Source organism: Amaranthus tricolor, chromosome 10, assembly GCF_026212465.1.
Source record: "Amaranthus tricolor cultivar Red isolate AtriRed21 chromosome 10, ASM2621246v1, whole genome shotgun sequence".
In the NCBI taxonomy this organism is placed as follows: domain Eukaryota; kingdom Viridiplantae; phylum Streptophyta; class Magnoliopsida; order Caryophyllales; family Amaranthaceae; genus Amaranthus; species Amaranthus tricolor.
This window is the reverse complement of record NC_080056.1, coordinates 11,245,926-11,268,613: the sequence shown is the minus strand read 5'-3', so window position 1 is coordinate 11,268,613 and position 22,688 is coordinate 11,245,926. Positions and strand designations below refer to the sequence as shown.

The window sequence follows — 22,688 nt, the reverse complement described above, 5'->3', positions numbered from 1 at the left end:
TTTTTATTAGGAATTTTTTGTTATTTATACAATTAGTTACTTAAATGCAATACTTGATTCTAATATGATTCAGGTTGTGATAATTTTTATGTAAGTCAATTAGATTTTTCATGACAAAAACTATTTTTTTCGTTTAAACTTTTATATAATAATGTTACATATTTTCGTGTTAAATTTGATTTTGAAACGTGTTACTAATAGTTGTAATACTTTATACAAATTAATGTAATTTATGTCGAAAAATTTAATAAAACCGTAAATCGCACGAAAACTATCCAGTTTTTTACTCTAATAATAAATCTCATATCTAAAAAAAATATTTTTTTTCTTAATTGTCATTAACATTTGTTGTGGAACAATTTTATGCAACAAATGGCTAATTACAATCACCTCGATACATGAATAAAGCATTTTTGAAGTATTCCTCGTAAGCCAACTTAGGGCATAATTGCTCATTGGATTCGAAACAAATCAAACGCCAGACTCTGCTGGCTTGGCTCAATCATAAGTACATTCTCTCAATTGTAATTCCTTCATATTCTCTAATCAGATCATATACAAACTCATCTTTGATTTTTTTTTTTTGCGCTAATCTTCGTCGTCATCTCCGTAAGTCATCTTCGATTAATTTCATTTTTATGCTCAATCGAATATATTTTCTATTTTTTTAATTGAATTTCTGCTGTTGCTGATCAGATTGGAACTTTTTTCGTTATATTGTTTTATTCTTTATCGAGACCTGTTAGATTTCTGTTGTTAGTTTAAATTCAGACATTATTTATTTACTTTATCAGCGAGAAATAGAGTATTAACGATAGTTAGGGCTTGCTGTGTGTGGTCAAATACAATCTATATCTTTACTGAGTTATTAATTGAAATTTATTCAATTAATATTTCCTCGCAAAGGAATTTTTTATTACATTTTTCTCTTGATGTTCTCATTATTTGTGATGTTCATGGATCCTGAGATGCTGCTTATGGTAATTATAAAACCCATCCCATTGAGATAGGCTCTTAGATTAAAAAGTTAATTTTTGCAATCTCAATGATAATTATAGGACAAGCTTACTGACATAGTGACATTACTTTGACTGGCTAGATTTGTTCCATGCTGCTACTTGATGGGTTCGTTATTAAAGTTTGTTGTTGAATGTTTTCTGGTTTAATCTGCCCCTGTGTAGATCTTGGTTCTGTTCTCTCTAGGGTTTAGAATTTCCAATTTGTACTGGTTTGATTAAAGGTCAACAGACATCCTTGTAATGATTGTAAATTCAAATCTCGTGATTCGAGATTGCTTATGTTTTTTTGGATTTGAATTATATAATTCAAGAAGTATCTTACTTTCCACATCATCTACTTTATCTCGGGTGGCTTCTTCATGGTTTATTTTGCAATATGTGTTATATTTTTACCAAGGGCATGCTTGTATTGAGCGAAATATTTCAGAGGTGAATAAAAGTCAAATGGAAATGAAGCTTAGTAGAGGTGAATCTTCTAGGGGAGTCTGGGAGATGAAGGAAAGAGAATATATGGTATGAGGAGAATGAAGGAGGAAAAAATATTATCATTATTATTTTGTGGGAGAAAGAGAGAAATATTTCTTCTCCATCCCATCAGGGTAATTAGTTACCCAAAATGAAGGGACTAATTTTTCCATTCCTCCTTCATCACTTTACAACTATTTTTGTTCCCTTTACAACCATTTTTTCTTCGAAAGACTTGAGATGTGGCGTTTCCCACTTAGTAGTAAATGTGATTTTAAAGTTTTACTTCAAAATTATATCATTTTCAGAAACTGACAAGATCACGCAAGAGATTTAAATCTCGGATCTGTCGGTTCTAAAAAATCAAGATTCAGACACTATAAAACGAATCTAGATCCACATATCCGAGTTGGGTCCAATATCCATTGACATCCCTTGTCTCCATGCTAAGTCCATATGCGATACTAAGTTTTGTAATGTTGATATCAAATGTCTTCAGTAGTTGCATTTTTAGAACTTCTATTTGATGTTGATTCAATCTTCTTTTGCTGCAGGTTATAGTGGAAATTTAACATAAGTAGGTCATTTGGATATTTTATAAAGGAGCATGTTTGGCTCAAGTAGCCGTAAGTATTTATTATTTTATTTTATTTTATTTATTTATTTTGTTATTATTTACTTTGAAATGAGTAGTAAGTATTTATTGAGCATGCTTGCTGTGGCAAACAATTTCTTTTTTTTTTTCTCTGTATTTTATATTTTTATTGTTTGTACATGAGTTGAACAATGTGCTATATAGAACAATCATACTCTTACTTTTTGAATTTTGGTTGGAACATTTATTTTTTTGGTTGGCACGACGAAGATAAGTGAATATATAATTGTCTTATAAATGAATGTCAACATATGCACATGCACTATGGAATAAAAACATTCTACGCTTGTTATGTAACCTTTTGAGAGTTTTTGTGACGTTAAATCCCGTTTTATAACGGTGCATGAGTTTTCAGGTCAAAATGCTCATCATTACAACGATATTTCATAGTTATAACATTATTGTCTCGCCGTTAAATTCCATTAATACCATTAACCTTAATTATTATAGATCACTTAAATTATAGGTACTCATAATTTTAGTCGTTAAACAAAATAATTAACTTATAAGAATTATAAATTTTAGCCCTTTTAGTTAGGAAGAATGTTTTTATCACTTTCTACATTGTCATGCCTGGAAAATTACCCAAGGGGAACAAAAGACTTTTGAAGAGTCTTTGGAAGATCCCCCAAGAAAACTATAAGGAATGTTTTTGTTATTTTGGAGTGGTTTGTTATGAGCTATTATTTTGTTATTTTTGCTAAGGAAGATCTTTATATCCTTGTATATATAGAGATGGGGAGGGAAAAAAGTAAAGCATGCTTTGTATTGTCAATGGTGTTTTACACTGCTTTGAGTGTACAAGATAGTCGACCACTATCATAATACAACATATTTTATTTCTTTTCATCAGCATTTTGTGCAACTTCCATATAATAAATTGACCCCCTAATCCTTATAAAGACCCTTACACGAACAAAAATTGGAAATGTACCACTATTCCTAATCCTTGTTTTACTGCAAAAAATTAGGAGACGATATTAGGTTGACTTATAAGGAACATTAAGAATGAATGAGGATGAACTTATGTTTGCGATGCAATGAAAAATGGCTAATACATCAATGTAAATTGTAAACCAACAACCTATACCTAAACCACTCAAACCAACACCACAAAATTCCTGAAGATTTTTCCCTTACCGCCAATCTCAATCCCCCAACTCGTGTAAAAATCTTTAAATACGCAGAAGCACTTCTAGCTTATTGTTTGTTAGACACAAAGCATAAATCAAACCCATAATATTTCCATCTCTTTGGAATTTATTAAAAATAAACCATTAAATTTTATTTATCCAACCATAATAAAAGCCAAAAACAATCCACAAATTTTTCTTGCCCTTCTACCACACATCGAAAATGGAGACAAAACTGGAGATGGGAGGAAAGAAGACAAAAAGTGAAAAAAAAGAAAGAAGGAAAAAAGTGGAGAATACTTAAAATTGACATCAGATAGTAGGAAACCTAGGAAGAGAAACGTCAGTTGAAATCAATTAGTCATTACCCATTTTTATGAAATTTGAGGAGTATTCATGAAGCCTATGTTACCCGGATCAAAGGACGGAAGGTCGTTTTCCGATCAGAAACGGTCCATCCAAACAGAACAACCGTGCACTCAAATTGCCAACTGCTTAAATTGAAAAGAAAAAATAAAAGAGATATGGGACAAGAAGATAATATAATATAAGATTGAAAAGAAGAGAAAGGGAGAAAATTAGAAGAATCAAAAGAAGTGGAGAGAAAAAAAAAAGAAAGATAGGTCATGTCTTTTGGTTTTCAGATATGAATAGGTTAAAGTATTGGGCTTTGGCCCAATCTCTTAGAATATCGTTTAAACTTTTTATTTCTTTGTCTTTAGGAGAGTGCTTTTCACATGAGACATGATGTTCTTTACTTTTTTTTTTGTTTTCCTTTTTCCTTATCTTTTATTCTCATAGTTTCTTATCATTTCGGTTTTATTTTTCAACTCTTCCAATGATTTATAACAAATTGTGTATTTAGATTAAATTTATTCTGCTTCTAACGGCCTTAATAACGGATTGTATGACTGTGAAGTTGCATAACTGTCTACAATGGATGTCACCATTGGTTATGCATAACATTTTATGGAACAAGTAGAAATTTTTGTAAGAGTGGCTCTGAGCATGATTAAGTCTATTTATTTTCCTGTCAAATTTACTGTTTTAGTTGGAGTGAAGAAGTGCCTTACACCTTGCATCCTTTTTGTTGTGGACTATTGCTTACTCACACAAATTTTATATTTTTAGTACCTATTGACCTATTTAGGTCCTGTAAATGCTGATTTATGGGTCACAAGGTTAGTCTTATTGTTATTGGGGTTTTGCTCTGTATATATATTTTCTTAATCTCATAGTCCTGGATCATTTGATAGTCTTGCTTGCAGTCCTTTTTAGTAGATTATTATGCTGTGTTTTCTATGTTCTGTTAATGTTTGATTAATTTGTTGCTTATTCATTGCCCTTTCAGCTTTTGGGCAATCACCTAGTGCATCCTTTGGAACGCAGTCCCCTTTCGGGCAAAGCAATCCAAACAGTAATCCTTTTGCTCCAAGCCCTTTTGGTGCTACCAACCCTTTTGGTTCACAAACAGGAGGTTCAATGTTTGGCAACACCTCAACTGGTGTGTTTGGTCAATCATCATCACCCTTGTCTTCAACACCAGTGTTTGGTTCTACTGCATCAACTGGGTTTGGGAGCTCCAATCCTGCTTTTGGAAGCTCTTCTTCAGCTTTTGGAGGTACGTGGGATGTTTTATTCTACATCTAGAACAGTATCAATTTTATTACTGGACATTCAGTTGAGATTAAGCCTTTGGCATTGTTACTATTGTTGTTGTTGTTGTACATACAGTTGGGTGGATAAATGCAGTGGAAATTGTGATTTACCAATCCCTAATTCCATCTGCACATGTACTTTTGTTTAAATTCTAGGTATTGACTCTCGGTGCACGGTTCTAACATTAGAGTTAAATATCCATTTATCTCCAAAAAGCGTTGCATTTTCGGTTCGCACGTTAGAGATTGAAATATCTTGTTAACATCTGCTTGACATGGTGCAGTTGATCTGAGCCTATGCTTCTCAGGCTGATTTCAGTGTATTGGCAATCAGTGCCCTTTCTTTTCTTCTGTGTCAAGCTGGTTGTCCCTCTCCCTATCTATCATGCAGTTTAAAAATTGGAATTTAGGGTTCTTGGAGAGATTAAAACCGATGTGAGGGATGATTGTTGAATAATTGATTCTGAATCCATGTGTACTTCTAGTTTTGATCAGTTTTGAATACTGGAGTTGGTTAAACAATCTCAATTCTCAAATGAGCAATAAGCATTGTTTTATTTTCAGACTTTTGGCCAATATTTGTTTATACTTTTTCTTTGCATCCATATTTTTCTCCACTGAGATTTTGAAGTTACATACTAAAGGTTTCCTAAAAGTTTTAAATATCTGCAACCATATTTGTCAAAAGTATCTCAGACAAACGTATGACTAATACCATTTTGTTTATTTCTTTAGCCGTGCTTTACTTGAAAATGCTTTTGTTGTATGTGCTTTTTCTTTTATATGGATATATGACTGGGTATGTGCTTGAGCAGGTATAACCCTATTCCATCACAATGTAGATTATTCACTTGATAATGTTGGCAATTTTCCCTTTCATTTGTTTTGTTTTCCAATATCATTTTCCTCTGGTGTTGCATTAGGAAATGTCAAGTGTTACCGACATTTCATACTTTTATAATGTGTTATGTTTCTACATTTCAAATACTACTACTTGAACATTAATATAGCAGTACTTCTAACAACTTATGTGTATTGCACCTTCTTTCCGTTTGTCCTTCCAACCATTTACTATTACATAGCCCTTTTGTGTCAATTGAGTTTCTTTCCACGGTTATAGGACTGGAAATTTGGAATATGCTTAGAATTTAGATGATTAGATGTTGCACAATATTTCACGTCTTAGTCCTACAGTGTTACCAGGATCAAAGCTTTGGCTGCAACGTATAATCCGGGTCGTTTGATTTGAATTGCGGGTCAAAAGCGACCAAAATCGATGGGATACGAGATTTGGAATGGTGTTCAATCGATCAGCTATTAAAGCTTGAAGAAAAAGAAGAAAGAAGAAAGGAGAAAGGGTACTTGGAGACTTGAGAGAACTCAAGGAGTTTTCCATTGCAAGGCCATTACCATTCTTCTTTTACCGAGTATGAATGGAAGAAAAACGCAGAGGGAGAAAGGGTAAGTGAGACGAGAGAAAAAGAAAGATGAAAAGACTTATGATTGTAGTGTCCATTCTCACTCTTGTTTAACTTTTCTTTCTTTATTTAAAAACTCTAGTCCATGGTACCATCACTACCATAATGAAAATCAAAGCCATATCATATTGTATCGGCTATATTGTAATGGTTTTAAAATTTACGGAACCAGTATTACCCACATCGTAAAGGTGTAAAGAAATCGCATTTTAGGCTGTTCCAAGCTATAATTCATGGTTTAGGCCGATATTTTTGCCATTATCGTATTATCATTTTCGTTACCGCAACCGTGTCCGTTATCACATTTTTGCACTATGATTACTACTATTATTACTATAGTTTTTTGAAATGTATTTATTCACTTTTTTTGGTTCTTTTTGCTATTGCTTTTTATTTGTTTCTTTATTTCTTTTATTTTCCTCTTATCAATTGTTTATTTATTTTTTTCCTTTTTCGATTTCCTTTTCTTTTTCTCTTCCTCTTTCTTTTTCCTTTTTTTTTTTTTAATTTTTAATTTTTAATATTTTTTTCTTTGAGTCTTCAATCCAAATCTTACCTCAATCCGGAATAAATTGTTTCGCGACCTTGGAAAACTTCGCCCAAATCTTTTTGATCAGATCTCAGAATTTGGAAGTTGCTGAATTTCGTTCCGGACCCCGTTCCATGACCCAAATAATTCCTTTATCCTGGTCAACTCTATTCCTATCCTCTTTGATGTTAATATATCTCGACTTGCAATCTTATTAATGATATTTTAATGTGATTTAATGGAATCGTGTTTTCTTTCCTTGGAAATAATCCCTAGTGAATTGAAGTAGAGACTCTTTCATGATTTTTTCTTCTGTAGAAGGAATTTGGCCCAAAGTCTGTTGGATATGTTTAGTGTTGCCTAAACGTTGTCTAAACTGGGCCAAAAAAACGTCAAAACCAACCATCACAATAGTCCAAAACCAACCCTAATTTTCTTGTCTTAGTTTGTAACATTGTAACATAGTGCAAAAACAAGGTCGCATTGTATCGTATCAACCGTAACGTAAAGGTTTTCTAATCAACTAACTTGTATTACCCACATCGTAAAGGTATAGAAATCCGGGTTTAGGCACTGTATTTAAAACGATATTTCACAGTTTAGGCAGAACTTTGGTGGTACGGCAACATCTTCACCCCTGCTATCACAGCATTATATCCGTTACTGCAATCGCGATTGTTACCACATTTGGCATTGCATGGGAACATGTTATTAGCTAACACTGGGTGTTCCTGGGCATTTTTGATGTGATGTAGTAGAGACACTTGATAATAGCTTGGGTAGTTGCATTATGTTTGACTGACTCTCTTAGTTAAAGCTTAGAGGAGCTATGGTTTTGATATTCTTACTCGACAAGGGGTTGTTGATCTGATTTAAGAGCATGGCTTTGAGAAAGCATCAGATCAATTTCAAATTACTGGATCCTCTGGTTTTTCATCTTAATATGGTGGTAGATGATTGCTCACAGGAGGAACTTTGACATCAATTGGTTTTGTTAGAAAATGTTTTCAAATCTGTTGATTGAAGTTCCAAAGTCTTTTAGGCTTCCATTCCCTGAGGTGATTTGAGCTGAATATTATTGTCACCGAGTTTTGTCAAATTACAGTGCAAGAGCTACATATTAGTTTTCTTGTCGCACCTTCTTTTTCCTTTCACTTTTATTGTTGCGTGTGAATTGTTTTGTTCTCTGATCCAAAGCAGTGGACTGATGTCAATTAAGCTCTCCCTTTACCACTCTATCTTGTGTGATTTTCTTGCAGAATTACTTGCTTTGATTTTGGTTTAAATTACTTGCCCCTTTTAAGTTCCATGTTCCAACACCCCTTTTGTCTGACAACTTCACGAATACCAAAACTTAATCTCGGTTTACTAAAAGGTTGTTTTCTACTGTTTTTCGTAGTTTAGAATATCAAAGGGATTATATTATATTGCAATACAAGATTACTACAACATCAGATAAAGCATATATTTATGGACTGCAAATTAATTGTTAAGCTAATGTTGGAAGCCAGATCACTTTTTTGAGGATTGGACACTCAGATTCTCAGATTCATGTCGTATTTGCATGACCAAGTCTGATTAACGTAGGTTATGGTAGTATTTCTTTAGAGTTTAGGGTACTTGGAATGCACAATTGTGAAGGTCAGAACTGCTTACTAATTTGAGCTTTGACTGCTGAATGCTGATTGCTGAATGCTGAATGCTGAATGCTGAATGCTGAATGCTGAATGCTGAATGCTGAGTGATCTACTCTGATGTATTCTCTTTCTCTTTCTGCAAGAAACTTCATGTATTTACTTCTTTTTATTTTGTGATTCAAGAGTAGGCTAGAGAATTCATACATACAAGTTGGGAAAGGAAGTTAATCTTTACTATACATGGTGAAAATCGAACCCCTGTTAGTGTTACAAGGATGAAAGGGAAAACCCTCAACTACTTAGGCTAGGCTATCCTGTGATTCTTGCCTTAAAAAAACTTTATTAGCCACTTGTTTTTGTGTTATAGTCTTTTCCTCATGCATGTTCTGAAAACTCTATCTTGTCCAGGTTCTTTTGGCCAGAAGCCTGCTTTTGGAGGTTTTGGGTCCAATACTCAAACAAGTCCCTTTGGAAGCTCATTTCAACAATCACAGCCTTCATTTAGCAGCAATGTATTTGGTGGTACATCACCATTCGGTGCATCAACCCAACCTTCATTCGGTGGTAACAGCTCCCCTGCTTTTGGATCATCAAGTACACCCTCATTTGGCGCTGCAACTGCTCCAACATTTGGAGTCAATAGTGCTCCTGCTTTCGGTTCAACACCAAGTCCAGCTTTTGGAAGCACGGGAGCGGCCTTTGGTGTCTCAACTACACCTGCTTTTGGGTCTGGAGGAGGTTTTGGTTCTGCAAGTACTTCTGTCTTTGGAGCTGGCAGTGGTGCTGCATTTGGTGCTACGACCACACCAGCATTTGGTGCTGCATCCACTCCAGCCTTTGGTGCTGCATCCACTCCAGCCTTTGGTGCTACTAGCTCTCCGACATTTGGTGTTAATAGTGCACCTGCTTTTGGAGCTAGTACACCTGCTTTTGGTGCTAATACTAGCACTCCAACATTTGGGACACCAAATGCCAGTACCTCATCTTTTACTTTTTCTTCCAGCCCAGCCTTTGGTCAGACTACATCTACATTCGGTAGCACCGGTTTCGGATCTACACAATCCCCATTTGGTGCATCGTCCTCTCCGTTTGGTAAGTTAAATAGCTTGGAATGATATATGAGGTGTAATCTTTATGACTTGGCTAGCTTTTTGACTTCAACAACTTAATGATTTGCTTTATTGTATGTAGGAGCATCAATATCAAGCACCTTTGGTGGTGCTGTTGGGCAGTCAAATATGGGAGGAAGTAGAATTGCTCCATACCAACCGTCCCCAGAAGTTGATGGAAGTAATAGTAGCACTGGAGGACCTGGAAAGTTGGAGTCAATATCTGCTATGCCAATCTACAAAGACAAAAGCCATGAAGAGCTGAGGTGGGAGGATTACCAGCGTAATGATAAAGGTTTTGTTTTACTATTCCCTCGTCTTGAGCTGTACAAGAAGTGAGATGTGAATATTTACTTGTCTTGCTGTTGTTCACATTACTCAGAACTGCCTTTCTTTTAGGATGAAGTTAGCTGGGGAGGGGGGCCGAGGGGGCGAGGGGGAAGGAAAACCACGGCATTTTTTTGTTGATAATCATGAAAAAGCTTTATTTACACAGGGTATTTTTTTAAGGGGGTATTCTGTATGTACATCTACGCAACTTTAGTAGAGAATGACATGCCATCATTTGTGTATTCCATTGGGTTCGTTTTTTTATACTTATGTTTGGTTTTTCACTCGTGGTGAAAATTTATCAAAATAATGTTGGTCAACCCCTGGTTTTTTATTGTTATGGTATAGCTAATTATGCTTCATTGATGTGGCTGACCATTTAAACTGCAATGTTTGCCAGATTGTGACTTTCACTCGTGGTGAAAATATATTAAAATAATATTGAACTTGATGTGATACAGTAGTCTTTCATTTTCAAATGTATATATGTTTCGACAATCCTATACTGTGTTGTAGGTGGCCCTTCTCCAACTGGACAGTCTATACCAGGGATGAACTTTGGTGCATCTCCATCTACCGTGCAGTCCAGTCCTTTTGGAACACCAACGTTTGGGCAAACATCAACTAATCCATTTGGAACACCAGCAGCTGGTCAATCGAACCCATTTGGTTCAAAACCTTCAGTATTTGGTTCTACTACTACCTCGACATTTGGCTCCTCGCTTTTCGGTTCTGTTACTACGCCCTCCACTTTTGGATCAACTCCAACACCAACACCTTCCCTTTTTGGAGCATCCACTCCAGGATTTGGTTCGGGCAGTACTCCATCTCTTTTTAGTACCGGTAGCTCTTCTGCCATTGGATCGTCATCTATATTTGGTTCTGCGCCTGCTCAGGGTGCCACCACAAATTTTGGTTCCACTTTGAGCTTTGGGAATTCTCAGCCATCCTCTTTATTTCAGTCGTCCCCATCGCTTGGAATAGGAAATAGTTTTGGGCAAACTAGTTCTGCCCCAGGACAAACTTCTGGATTTGGTCAAAATCCTTTTAATAATGCATCCGGATTTGGATCAAATATATTTTCAAGCACCACTACCAGTCAATTCGGCTTTCCTCAAACCACTGTAAGTCCATCTAAAATTGTCAAGTTACATTTTTTGACCCTTTTTGTTTGACTTTCTATGCTGAATTTTATGGTTTTATACTTTTTTTTTATGTTACGTTATGTGGCTGTGCTAGTATCACTTAGGTGTTTGCCTTTTTTTCTTGGAGGTTTCCTATCTTAAAGGAAGTTGTGATGTATGTCTGTGCTGCATGGCTAGAGTGATCTGTTTGCTTTATTTTATTCAATAAATGTGAATTAAGATTGAAGACGCCAAACCATACTCATAAAGGAGGATGCGACCAAAGAGCCCCTCGACTCAAGAAAAACTAGCCAAGGAAAGAAAAGCAAGACAAGAAAAAAAAAAAAAAAACATGGCAAGACAATGCAAGATAAAAATTACAGCTTATAACATAACCAAAGAAAAATAAAATTATTTTTTTTTGTAGCCTCAAAATCGGTACATGTGTCATTTTTATAAGAAAGTATATTATTTTAAAATAGAAAATATATTTTATTTATTTATTTTTTTTACGAAAGGAGTAATGATAAAATAATTCTTGTAAAGACCCTTGAACCGTTGGGTTGTCCTAAACCCAACTCAAACCTAGCACAACCCGATCCGGAATTGACCCTACCGAAAGTGACCCGACTCGTAACCTGCAACATAGTGCTAAAATACGATTTCAATCATGAACTCTATAATTTTTATGGTTTTGTGGATGATTTTGCGTGGCCTATTATGAGCTACATGAAATTTGATAGCTTTCCTTTATTAATAAACTTTCTTTTAGTTTTTTATTTGGGGGGGGGTAAGATTTGCAAGTGGGCTTTAGACCCATATTAAATACATGGGCTTTTGTTATAAGTTGTAATGAATTGGATTATACTAAGAGGACACTCTTGAAAGAGATTTTGAGTCTATAGTTCGACTTCTTAACATTCTTGAAAACTTTCATCCCTCCTTAAACCCAGATAAAACGATTTGCAATTTTAACTCTTATTTGACTTTGTCAAGCACTTCATTCGATCTTTTTTATCTCCGCCTGCTCATAATACACCTTGTTTCTCTTGAGCCAAAATGATCTGGAAAGCTAAGGCTGCCTTCAAAATTGGAGCTTATTTTTTACTTGTGGCTTTGGACAAATTCAAGACTTTGGAAATTCTTCAAAAAAACGTCCTTATTATCTTAACCCTCCCTGGTTTATAACGTGCTCTGATAGCTAGAAGATAATGATCATTTCTTTCTCCACTTAAAGTTTACTAGAAATATTTGAATAAATTATATAGCATCATCATTGGAGAGGTTTGGATGGAAGCATTAATCTATAGATTTAGTTTGGGAGATAGATAGAAGAATGTTTAAGGATATAACTCTTCCTTTAGATTCAGTTTGGGAGAGATTCAAATTCCTGGTCTCGATTTAGGCTAAGGTTAATGGCTTATTTTTGGATTATATGTTAGGAGATCTATGAGGAATGATTGGAAAATCTTAATGTAATTTTCTTCTTTGTGTGGGGATACCTTATCCCTATTCTTGTACTATTTTCTTTTAGTATTTCATAAAAAGAACTTCTTTACTAAAAATATAATACTCCCTCTGTTCCTATTTGATGTTCTCATAAAGAATTTTCACCTGGATTAAGAAATGTAGAATCTTTGAAATAACAATAATGATAACTTAGATAGTTTAAATATTTTTTATTGGTTGTAAGTGTATGTGGATAACATAATGATTTTGGCAATATTAAGTATGATGAGAATGAATCTAATAGGTAAAAAGGAGTTTATTAAAAAAAACTAAGGACAATCTTGTCCAAAAACTGTAATAGTTAGGGTCAAATATGACCAAAATTATAGGATACAAATAGAAAGATTCTTTGTGAAAACATCAATTGGGACACTCTAAATGGATATGAGAACATTAAAAGGAATGGAGAGAGTAATTGAGTGGACACTTGACATTTTTTTAGTTTTTTCATTGTAATCTTTGAAGTTATATTATATTATTTACCCATAAAAGTAACTGACTCCAAACATACCTTGATCAAAATTAAAATTTAAAGAAGTTTTAATCGCATCTCAATTTGTGAAAAATAATGGATTGCCCCTTTGACACCGCTCCACTACTCGGATTGTTCCTCATCCTAGTAAGTGATAACATTGATAAGGGCTCTGGTAAGCACGAGTTCACAATCTTGGAACCCTGGCCTTTGCTTTTGATTGGACTTTGATGTGTTATTGGCAGTTCAAAATTTGTTATTATTTGGCAAGATTGTTGAGCAAAAGTTCTTACATCTGCTTAGGATTCTGCTACTGTTTTCAGATTTGCTTAGGCTAGTTAGTAGTACTCATGGAAAAAAAATCACAGTCGCGGATGCGTTTGCGGAAATGATTGCGATGTCGCGAAAAACGATTATAACGGAGAAATAATGCAAATCGCGGCCGATGTGGTGTGATTTTTGGAAAAAGAGTCACATAAGGGGTTTTGAACTTATAATTGCTTTTTTGTTGTTGAACTACTATTATTATGCAATAATATACAATTAGCTATTATAATTGCAATATTTGAGATTCTTTAGTGTATAATTAATTAACTTATTAGTTATTCGTTAATTATTTTGTTTATCAACTAAAATTATGAGTAACTATAATTTAAGTAATCATAATAATTAAAGTTAATAGGTATTATTAAAATTTTAATGGGAAGACAAATAACGTTGTAACGGTGAAATATCGTTATAACGGTAGAATAACGGGTGTTACACGTTATATAACGGTCAACACAGCGTTTTGACCGTGAAATTTTGTGCACTATTATATAACGGGATTTAACGTCACGGCAACTTTTAAATAGGTTATATAACGGACATTACGTAACGTAACGGGAGAGCTTTTATTCAATGGTAGTACTAGGCGTTTTTTATGAAGAATTTTGCATGGTGTGAGATTTTGATGTTTATGTATTCTGGGAAGCACGAAGTTACCAAAGGCAAGCGTCTGAAATGATTCTTTTTTAACATGTGCCATGTTGAGGAACTCTTTTCCCCGTCTGTATACCCTCACGCTCTCTCTTCTCATCCTCACCCTTTCTTGTACCTTTCCCTCTTTTTCATCCTTTCTTATCTTTTTCTCTTTTCATCTTGGTTTTTTCTTTTTGAATCTCTCTTTACACATGCACTTTCACTTATTTTTCTCTATCGTTGCACTTTCTTACTTTTCTCTCCTATTCTTCATGTTTGTGTCAAATCAATTGTGAAACATGTTTAGTGCCTGGGAGAACTGAATGAGTGGTGTGTCATAGATTCTCATGTGTACATCCCGTGTGATTAACCATCACGGTGTTTCAAATAGGGTTTGTCTGATTATTAAGTTTACATCTTTCCGATTGCTGGTTACTCTTGCATTTGTTGTCTTAGGGATAAAAAACTTATTTGTGAAAGGATAGTTGTATGTTTTGGCTTGTAGTTATCTTTTAGTTGCATGTTATTTAGCAAGGCTGGTTGCTTTTTTTTTTTCTGACTATTATTTTGAAATTTGTGACAGATTGTATAGCATAGTTGATAATCTGCTCGTTTATGCTCACTGTGTAAATAGAGTTTCTATCAGGAAAATCAAAATTATGAATGACAAATCTATGTTCTGTTTGAATGTAATTGTTCTTGTTTATATAATGGTGTTCAACTTGCAGCCTTCTCTTTCAACTTCTTTTCAGCCCAGTTTTCCCACGCAGACAGCCAGTGGTTTCAACATTAGTACCTTCGGACAAACACCGTCAGGTACTGTGTCGAGTCATTTTGTTAGTTTTGCTGACAATTTAATTTATATTTACTGACTTAATCCTTCATGTGTTAGGTTTGAGCAGTGGCCTTGGTGCATCAAACCTGTTTGCTCAGGGTCTTGGTCAAACGTACGTCATTTGTTTGCTCCACCTCCACTGTAGCACTGATTTTTGTTTCCTTTTTGATGCAAGCGTTGGAGCCACATGTTAAACATGAAAATATTCTTTGTATGTCGAATGCCTTTACACTTTGTTCCAAAAAGGAACTTACCATAATTTGAAAATATCTAAGTCTCGATCATGTGGGGATGCCCTTTTTTCAGATGATCAGTGAATCAAAGTGTACTTTACACCTTCTCTTGTTTCGGGGTAGGTGAGTGGGTTGGTTTCGTCAGCTGTTGAAGTTGGGTTAGTTTTTCTTTCTAAAAGCATATTTTTTGACTTTCTACCACTGCTCTGTATCAACCTCCAGTGGGGGAGAAGAGGGAAAGTAGATCATTACAAATGAGGAATACGCATTGTTTTAATGATTCAACTCCATTCAAGAAAGGTTCTATTGACTACTTACTTGAGAAGCCCTAACGACAAAGAGCTATGAAGGTTGATTTTGTGTCTCATGAGTGTTTGGAGATGAAGGCATCAAATAATTGCCTACTATCATTAAAGATGGTGCCTCCAAAGCTGATTAATAGATTATTGGCAGAGTTATTTGCCTATAGGAATCCTCTCTCCAAACCATAGTAACCATACCCATACCCACCACCTACCCTCTATCTATAGCAAGTACAATTTTCATACTCACGTGGGTACGCATGCAAGCTATTTGCATAAATTACTTAATTAGGTACACCCATTAGAGTCATGCCTGTCTTATACCCCCCTTATACACTCCATCCCCACCCCGTCCCCTAAGTATAAACAATAAGCACATTGTATGGATTGTTAGGCCAATTTAGATTTACAATCTTTTTTTGAAATTTATCTATGATGGTTTATAATCATTATATAAAGGAGAATAATATGAGTATGTAGGGCTTTTTTATCCCCAAAACCACTCACTACCCACCAAATTCCTATTCATACTCGCCCCAGTTGGGTAAGATCTGCCAAATTTTATTCGTCTACCCTCCATATTTTTCTAGCAAAGATGAGGAACAAAAGGCTGTTAGAGAGCAGTGTCGAGAGTCATTGCCTCCCATTAACTGAGAAGATGGTGAAGCCAAGCAAAACTAGGTAATGATTTGTTGTTTCAAACCACCAAATCAGCGCCACATTCTGACTCTTTGATAGTTTCTGCACATACAACGGACTTGCAATGCAGAGATAGCTATGTTAGCTTTTTTTTGTTATTTGGAAATAAATGCATGTTGTTTAGCTCTAGCTTCTCTACCTAGCATGCTATTACATGCTGATCGATTCGGGTGTTGGATTATGTAATGAAAGAGAAAAAACTTAAATAGGAGGGGCTAGGAACAACGTCGAACTTCTGCTTAGGCAACAATTTTAGGATCAAAGTAACATGCATTATTTTTGTGTGCTGCAAGTGTGCTAGGAAGAACATTTTTTTAATCCATCTGAACTTATTCAATAAACTAAAGTAAATGCTTGTTTGACTTCATGTTAGTCCTATTTCTTCATGAAATGTTCATCTTTTTGCTAATTTCTATAACTATTACTTAGCCCTAGTTGTGTACCATTTGGAGCAATTCTGGTAGATTGTGTGTATAATGAACGATAGTGGTTTGTTTCTTTGTCGTTGGGGGTGTTTGGTAAATCGGTTTTAGGTTGGATTTTTTATTGACTTTTGGCTTTTGGCTTTTTGGTTGGTCAAGAAGCCAAAAAATGTGTTTGATAAGTGGCTTTTCAGCATGCTGTTTTAGCTGACTTCTAAGTCAAATGAAAAGGCTAACATGGTTGAATTTTTTCATTTGGTTTGTTGGCCCATTTTTTCTTTAATATATAAACAAGCAATACTTTGCTTTACCAAATATCTTAAACCACAAACTTATCCAGCTTAGCTTAAATGCCAACAAAAAAGCAAATACTTCCACTTGGTCAAACAAGCTAAGTAAAAAAGCCAACAATCAACAACCATTTGCCAAACATGCCTTATCCTTTCTGTTAATTTCGTGCTGGTAGTTTGAGGATTCCATTTTGAAAATCAATATTAAAGTCATATATGATGTTTATTAACTAATTTTGCTCCTTTCCCTTGCATGTAACAGTTCTTTCAATCAGATCTCTGCAGTTGCACAGCCGGTTGCAGTCACAAATCCTTTCGGGACCCTTCCAGCAATGCCTCATATGTCAATAGGCAATGCTGGAACCTCACCATCTATTCAATACGGAATATCTAGCATGCCTGTAAAATTATCTTTTTCATCAACTTATTATTTTGTTTATACTTCATGAAATGTAACGAGGAAGTTGTAAATCTGGTGGTGTTGTCATCTTTTCCAGGTTGTTGATAAGCCTACCCCTGTAAGAATTTCTTCCTTTTTAACATCACGACATTTGTCTCAAAGGCGAATCAGGCTACCTGCAAGGAAATACCATCCTAAAAATGATGGTTCAAGGGTGAGAGTCTAAAATCTAAATAGCTATTCATTGTTATTTTTTCACTTGTGCAACTTTTTCACACTTGGTTGGTTTCTGCAGGTTCCTTTTTTCAATGATGATGATGAAGCACCTAGCACCCCCAAGGCAGATGCTCTATTTGTTCCCCGAGAAAATCCTAGAGCTTTGGTTATTCGGCCCATCAATCAGTGGACGAAATCTTCGAAGAAGGAAACTTGCGTCTTGGTGCACGAAAATGGTCTTCTCTTCACCCCAAATTACTTTATACATATGGGTTTTGATTTTGACTCTTTGTTAGGATTGTATATCAATTATTGGTTAGTTAATTAAATGGATGGTGTGAATGCTGAAAACTACGAATGGTTGGTGTAAAATAGGCAATTTTTGGGGGTTGACTTGTAAAAAAATTTTATGAAAGGAAATGCTGCACCTAGAAAGGATTACGTAAAAAGTAAATTGGGACAGAGTAGTATTGTATTTTACTATTGTGCATGTTATAAATATAAGATGGTTGAATTCCGTATCTGACGCTGTTCTCAAATCCCATTGTCTTCCACTCTGTAGCACTCATCCAAATGAGCATACGTTTTAGCACCCCAAAGAAAAGGATTGCAAAAGCCAAAATTTCTTTATCAGATGGAATTGTGCTGTTGAAAAAAGTGATTGCATGTGTATGTGCTTAGTCTTGTCAGTGGGTGGGGATATTTTGCTCTTATATTTTGCATAATGAATTTGGTGAAATTCAAGAAAAATAAAATTGGAATTGCTTTTGATGTATTAAGTGTGTATAGATGTATAATGAGATGAATGGGAGTGGTATCATCACGTTGTAAATTGTTTTTATGTTTCATACTGGCTGCTACGCCATTCTTGCGTAAGAGACTAGGTGTCTGCACTCCCCCCTTCAAATATGTTCCCGGTTGTAACTTTATTTCTGAAATTTCATTTGAAGTTTTGTTGCTATGTTCAAATTTTGACCCCTCTTTTTCTCTACATGGAAAGGCAAAACGTCTGAAGAAATTGAGCATACTCAGAATGGATCTACTTCTGAAAGAAATGGTAGTAAGTTTATTCCTTGATATGAAAATTGAAAAAACTAGTGATTTTTCTTTATTAATTATTTTCAATGATAAGAATATTGATATATCTGGTATTCTTTTGGATTGGGAGTATGGCTTTGGTTTTCTTCTTCGCTGTTGTATTGTTTTACTAAAAGATGTTAAATGCACTATATATCATGAATGCCTGTACGCATATACACATACTCTGACACAGAGAGTGAGAGAGAGAGAGAGACAGAGAGAGAGGGGAGGGGGGCAGGCAGAGCTAACGACTGTTGATGATTTGGGTGGTGAAGCAGGGGAAGTTGCATTTGGTGTATGAAAGATTTACTACTTTCTGATTATGGTGGTGGATCATTGCTCTTGTAAACTTGGAGTTGAACAAATGGGAGGTATAAAGTTAATGTGTATAGCAATATACACGAATAGAAGTTATGAGATAAAAGGATTAGAATACTTTGTCTCGGACAATCCCCTTGTTTAGGTCATGGTAATCTGTACAAAAGTGCCATTACCCATCTTTTATCTCGATTGAAATCACCTGGCTATAGGAAGGACTTGTGGAGGCCTGTTTATGTCAGCTTTTGATATATCACTAATTAAATCTTTATTCTTGTCTTTTTGAAACCGAGTATGACAATAAAGCTCACAGTTGTGGGCTTGCAAAACCTCATTGTAATATTGGATTGTGGCTTCCATTGCTCATATCACCCGCCATCTTAGTTATAAAAAGTCGGTGAGCCTTAGCTAAGCGCCTTGGGGCTTAGATGGCCGATGCTAAGGTTTTTATATAGTGCTCGTCGAGGAAATTCGTTAAGGCGAGCTCCTTAGAGCGCCTCAAATCGCTTTTTGGGCTTAGCCTCAGAAGGAGATTATTTGTTGCAAACACCCATTACATATGCTTTCTTCTTTTTTCTGTCAGAAACTGAAATATAGATTTAAATGTTGAGATTGTGAAAAATAATGGAAAACAAGAATTCATGTGAATGACCACCGTGGACTCCAATTTTTTGAGATTGAGGCTTTGAAATTGTTGTGTTGTGTTCTCTTTTTTTTATTTTTTATTTCCCTTTATTCTAGATTCTTTCTGGGCTTTTAGGATTTTAATATCATTTTTTCTGGATTTTAGGGCGCCTCAGCCTTCGACCTAAAAGTTAGCTCATTTGCACGCTCTAGTGACCGTTAGTGCCTGGAAATGGAGCACCTTTTGACTTTTTAAACTGAGCCCTCCATTTGGTTTAACTCTAAACTAAAGTACTTCCCCACTTACTTTTGTCAAGGTTTTTAACATGGCCTATGTGGAGATTTTTGATCTTCCCAGAGATGGGTCTCCTGTCAATGTGATTTTAACTCCCCCTATTCAGGTGAAGAAATTTTCCTCGCTATTGACCCCTTGCACCTGCAGCAACACGTTTCCACACACTTCTACATACCCCAAACTCCTTCCCGCTAATTATGGCAATTCCCATTTTCACATCTTTGGAAAAAGTATTGGGTAGCCTCCAGATCATTAGGCATCCCTATTATTTTGTTACCCAGCATTTCCCCCACCAATGTCATAGATCAGGGATCTGAAATCCGGATCACAGAATTGATTGAGATGCCTAGTGCCTATCTGTGTTGGTTTCAGAGTCTGATCTATTTTGCCTTACAACTCTTGCAAATGGTCTGACACTCTTGGGTTACGTATATTCACTAAATTCGTCACAATTTGGACAATTTGATTGCTAATGTCAATAGCACAATAGCTTATCTCTGCATTTGAGTTCGAGAGCAATTAAGATGTTCGAAAATGTCGATTTCTTTTTTCATCCTAGGGTGTGCTGCCATGTCATGTATCAGCGTTTCGTATCTTCCTAATTTGGGGTTGTATTGTAGGCATTGCCAATGGAAATGGATTGACCAAGGAACGAAGCCATCCTATAAAAATCAACCAGAAATCTGCTGATGATGATACTATGAATCATAAAGGAAATTCCTGCATTCCACTTTCTGGTCACAGAGCTGGTGAGGCAGCAATTGTATATGAGCATGGGGCTGATATCGAGGCAATGATGCCAAAACTTCGACACTCTGATTATTACACCGAGCCTCGGATCCAAGAGCTGGCCGCCAAAGAAAGGGCCGAACCAGGTTTCTGCAGGCATGTGAAGGATTTTGTTGTGGGACGGCATGGTTTCGGAAGCATTAGGTTCCTAGGCGAGACTGATGTACGAAGGCTTGATCTTGAGTCCCTAATCCAGTTCAATAACCGTGAGGTGATTGTTTATATGGATGAGAGTAAGAAACCTCTGGTTGGTCAAGGTCTCAACAAGCCTGCTGAAGTAACTCTTCTTAACATCAAATGTTACGATAAAAAAACTGGAAACCAGATCGTAGATGGACCAAGAATTGAAAAATACAAAGAGATATTGAAGAAAAAAGCTGAGGAACAAGAGGCTGAATTTTTGTCCTATGACCCTGCAAAAGGAGAGTGGAAATTCAGGGTCAAGCACTTCAGCAAATATATGCTTTGCGATGATGATAACTGGGATATCGATTGACGCTCCTTCTTTCCCTTTTATAATAAAGGAAAATAGCTTGGTCCATGTATCTGGTTGCTGCAAGTTTTCTGCTAGCTGATTGTAATGCTTTTCTCTGGCAGATTTATGTTGTGATCTTTATTTTTGGTTTTCTAGGTTTTGTATATGCAACGAATTTATGGTAGTTTTGTAGAAATTGTTGTAATTTAATTTCAATTTTGGTGTTAGTACTTGTAGACCATTTACAAAGTCTTGAGACTCAGGTCTCCTGGGCGTCTCTTCTGTGCCAGACGTGAATTTTTTGTGGACTTGATCTTCACTGCCCAATTTTGGTTTATTATTTGTAGAAATGGTACATTTGGGTTTCATTGCCCATAGCTCACTCGGACTGGCACCTTGATATAAGGATGTATACGTATTTATAACTTTAGCGAACTTATTCATTGTACTCTTATGTATCTTTAAATAGACACTCATGACTCACGCTTCACCTGTTGCACAACATTGAGCTCTTTAATTTTTATTTTTTTTTTTGTTTATGCGATGTTTTGAACCTCCTCATATTATCACCATGATTTGTTGTGTTCCTTTGTCTTTTATGTTGAAATTTCTAGACTTTTGAATCGCTTTGGAAGTCTCTTGAAGCAATAGAGGGGCGGTAATTGCTGCGACAATCTCTAAAGAAAGTATCAATAGTCAAATTTGTTAAGTTATTTATGGTCGGGTTACTTTTAGTGGAGCCATTTTCGAGTACAATTGTTTTCAATTTTGGTTGGTTTGAGTCGAAAATTTGAAAAAAATGACATTATTTAACAACTTAATTTCAAATTTAAGCTTTGTAAAAACTTATTTTCCAAAATAAACTTCCGTACATCCAAGCCTAGGCTCGGGTAAAATCGCTGTTACTAACAGCGAAAGAGGGAAAAAAAAATCCATAAGTCGATGTTAGTAACAGCGACGTAAGAAGTTGACCAGTCAACTCCTTAAGTCGCTGTTACTAACAGCAACTTATGGGTTTTTAATTTTTTTTTCTCTTTATGAACTAAAGTAGCCGTTGTTAATTAGAAAAATAGCTTTAGGAAATTGAAAATAGTCATTGTAATGATGCTCTATGTAAGTTTTACTCTCAATTTATAAATGTTAATACTTTTTTTGAAATTTCACTTACGTTACTATATTATATGTACAAATGTTCAATATATACAAACAGTATTCTAATGCTCCTATGATTCGCCTGCATCGTAAGGATACTAGGGTCGAGAGGGCCTGGAGCTGCTGGATCCATCTCTGCTGCAATTTAACAATAAGTAAGCGTTATGAATTGTAAAAATAATTAAGAAGTACTCAAATTGTTTACTGTTTACCTTGACGTGCAAGTTCTAGTGTTGTGACCGTCACTACCACACCGTCGACAAGCGTTGCGTCTCCGCGATCCTTCGTCCATTTCGTTCGTGATCCTCCTGTACTTAGGTCTTCCTAATCCACGAATGTGATCTGGATCGTGTAGCACCTCAACACTGGTGTATTGAGGCGATGACCTCTTATCAATTAACGACAAGAATATGCATTCATATGTGTTAACATAGCTCTGGGTCGTGTAGCAGGAGTCCACAAAACGCTCATAGAATAAGT

General features: G+C 35.5%; 1 protein-coding gene across 5 annotated transcripts; it reads left to right on the top strand.

The window, feature by feature from the left end:
• Positions 1–353: 353 nt before the first annotated feature.
• On the top strand, positions 354–21,765 carry LOC130826322 (nuclear pore complex protein NUP98A-like). 5 transcript variants are annotated; one of them, XM_057691946.1, is made up of 13 exons: positions 354–609; positions 2,039–2,110; positions 4,624–4,893; positions 8,983–9,666; positions 9,766–9,978; positions 10,530–11,137; positions 14,831–14,894; positions 14,971–15,025; positions 17,122–17,260; positions 17,357–17,473; positions 17,555–17,711; positions 18,476–18,532; positions 20,413–21,762. In XM_057691946.1, the coding sequence occupies exons 2-13, from the start codon at positions 2,092–2,094 to the stop codon at positions 21,075–21,077; spliced, it is 3,048 nt and encodes a 1,015-aa protein (XP_057547929.1). In that variant the 5' UTR covers positions 354–609; positions 2,039–2,091; the 3' UTR covers positions 21,078–21,762. The 5 variants fall into 5 exon arrangements, with proteins under 5 accessions (XP_057547929.1, XP_057547925.1, XP_057547927.1 ...); XM_057691942.1 differs by having other exon boundaries at positions 14,807–14,894; positions 18,476–18,535; XM_057691944.1 differs by having other exon boundaries at positions 14,807–14,894; positions 20,413–21,759.
• The last annotated feature ends 923 nt before the right edge of the window (positions 21,766–22,688 follow it).

Bases quoted from the DNA above. Each gene is read 5' to 3' on its own strand.
- LOC130826322 (XM_057691943.1), top strand. The intron at 4,894-8,982 runs GTACGTGGGATG...TATCTTGTCCAG, and splicing joins CTCTTCTTCAGCTTTTGGAG to GTTCTTTTGGCCAGAAGCCT. The intron at 9,667-9,765 runs GTAAGTTAAATA...TATTGTATGTAG, and splicing joins TGCATCGTCCTCTCCGTTTG to GAGCATCAATATCAAGCACC.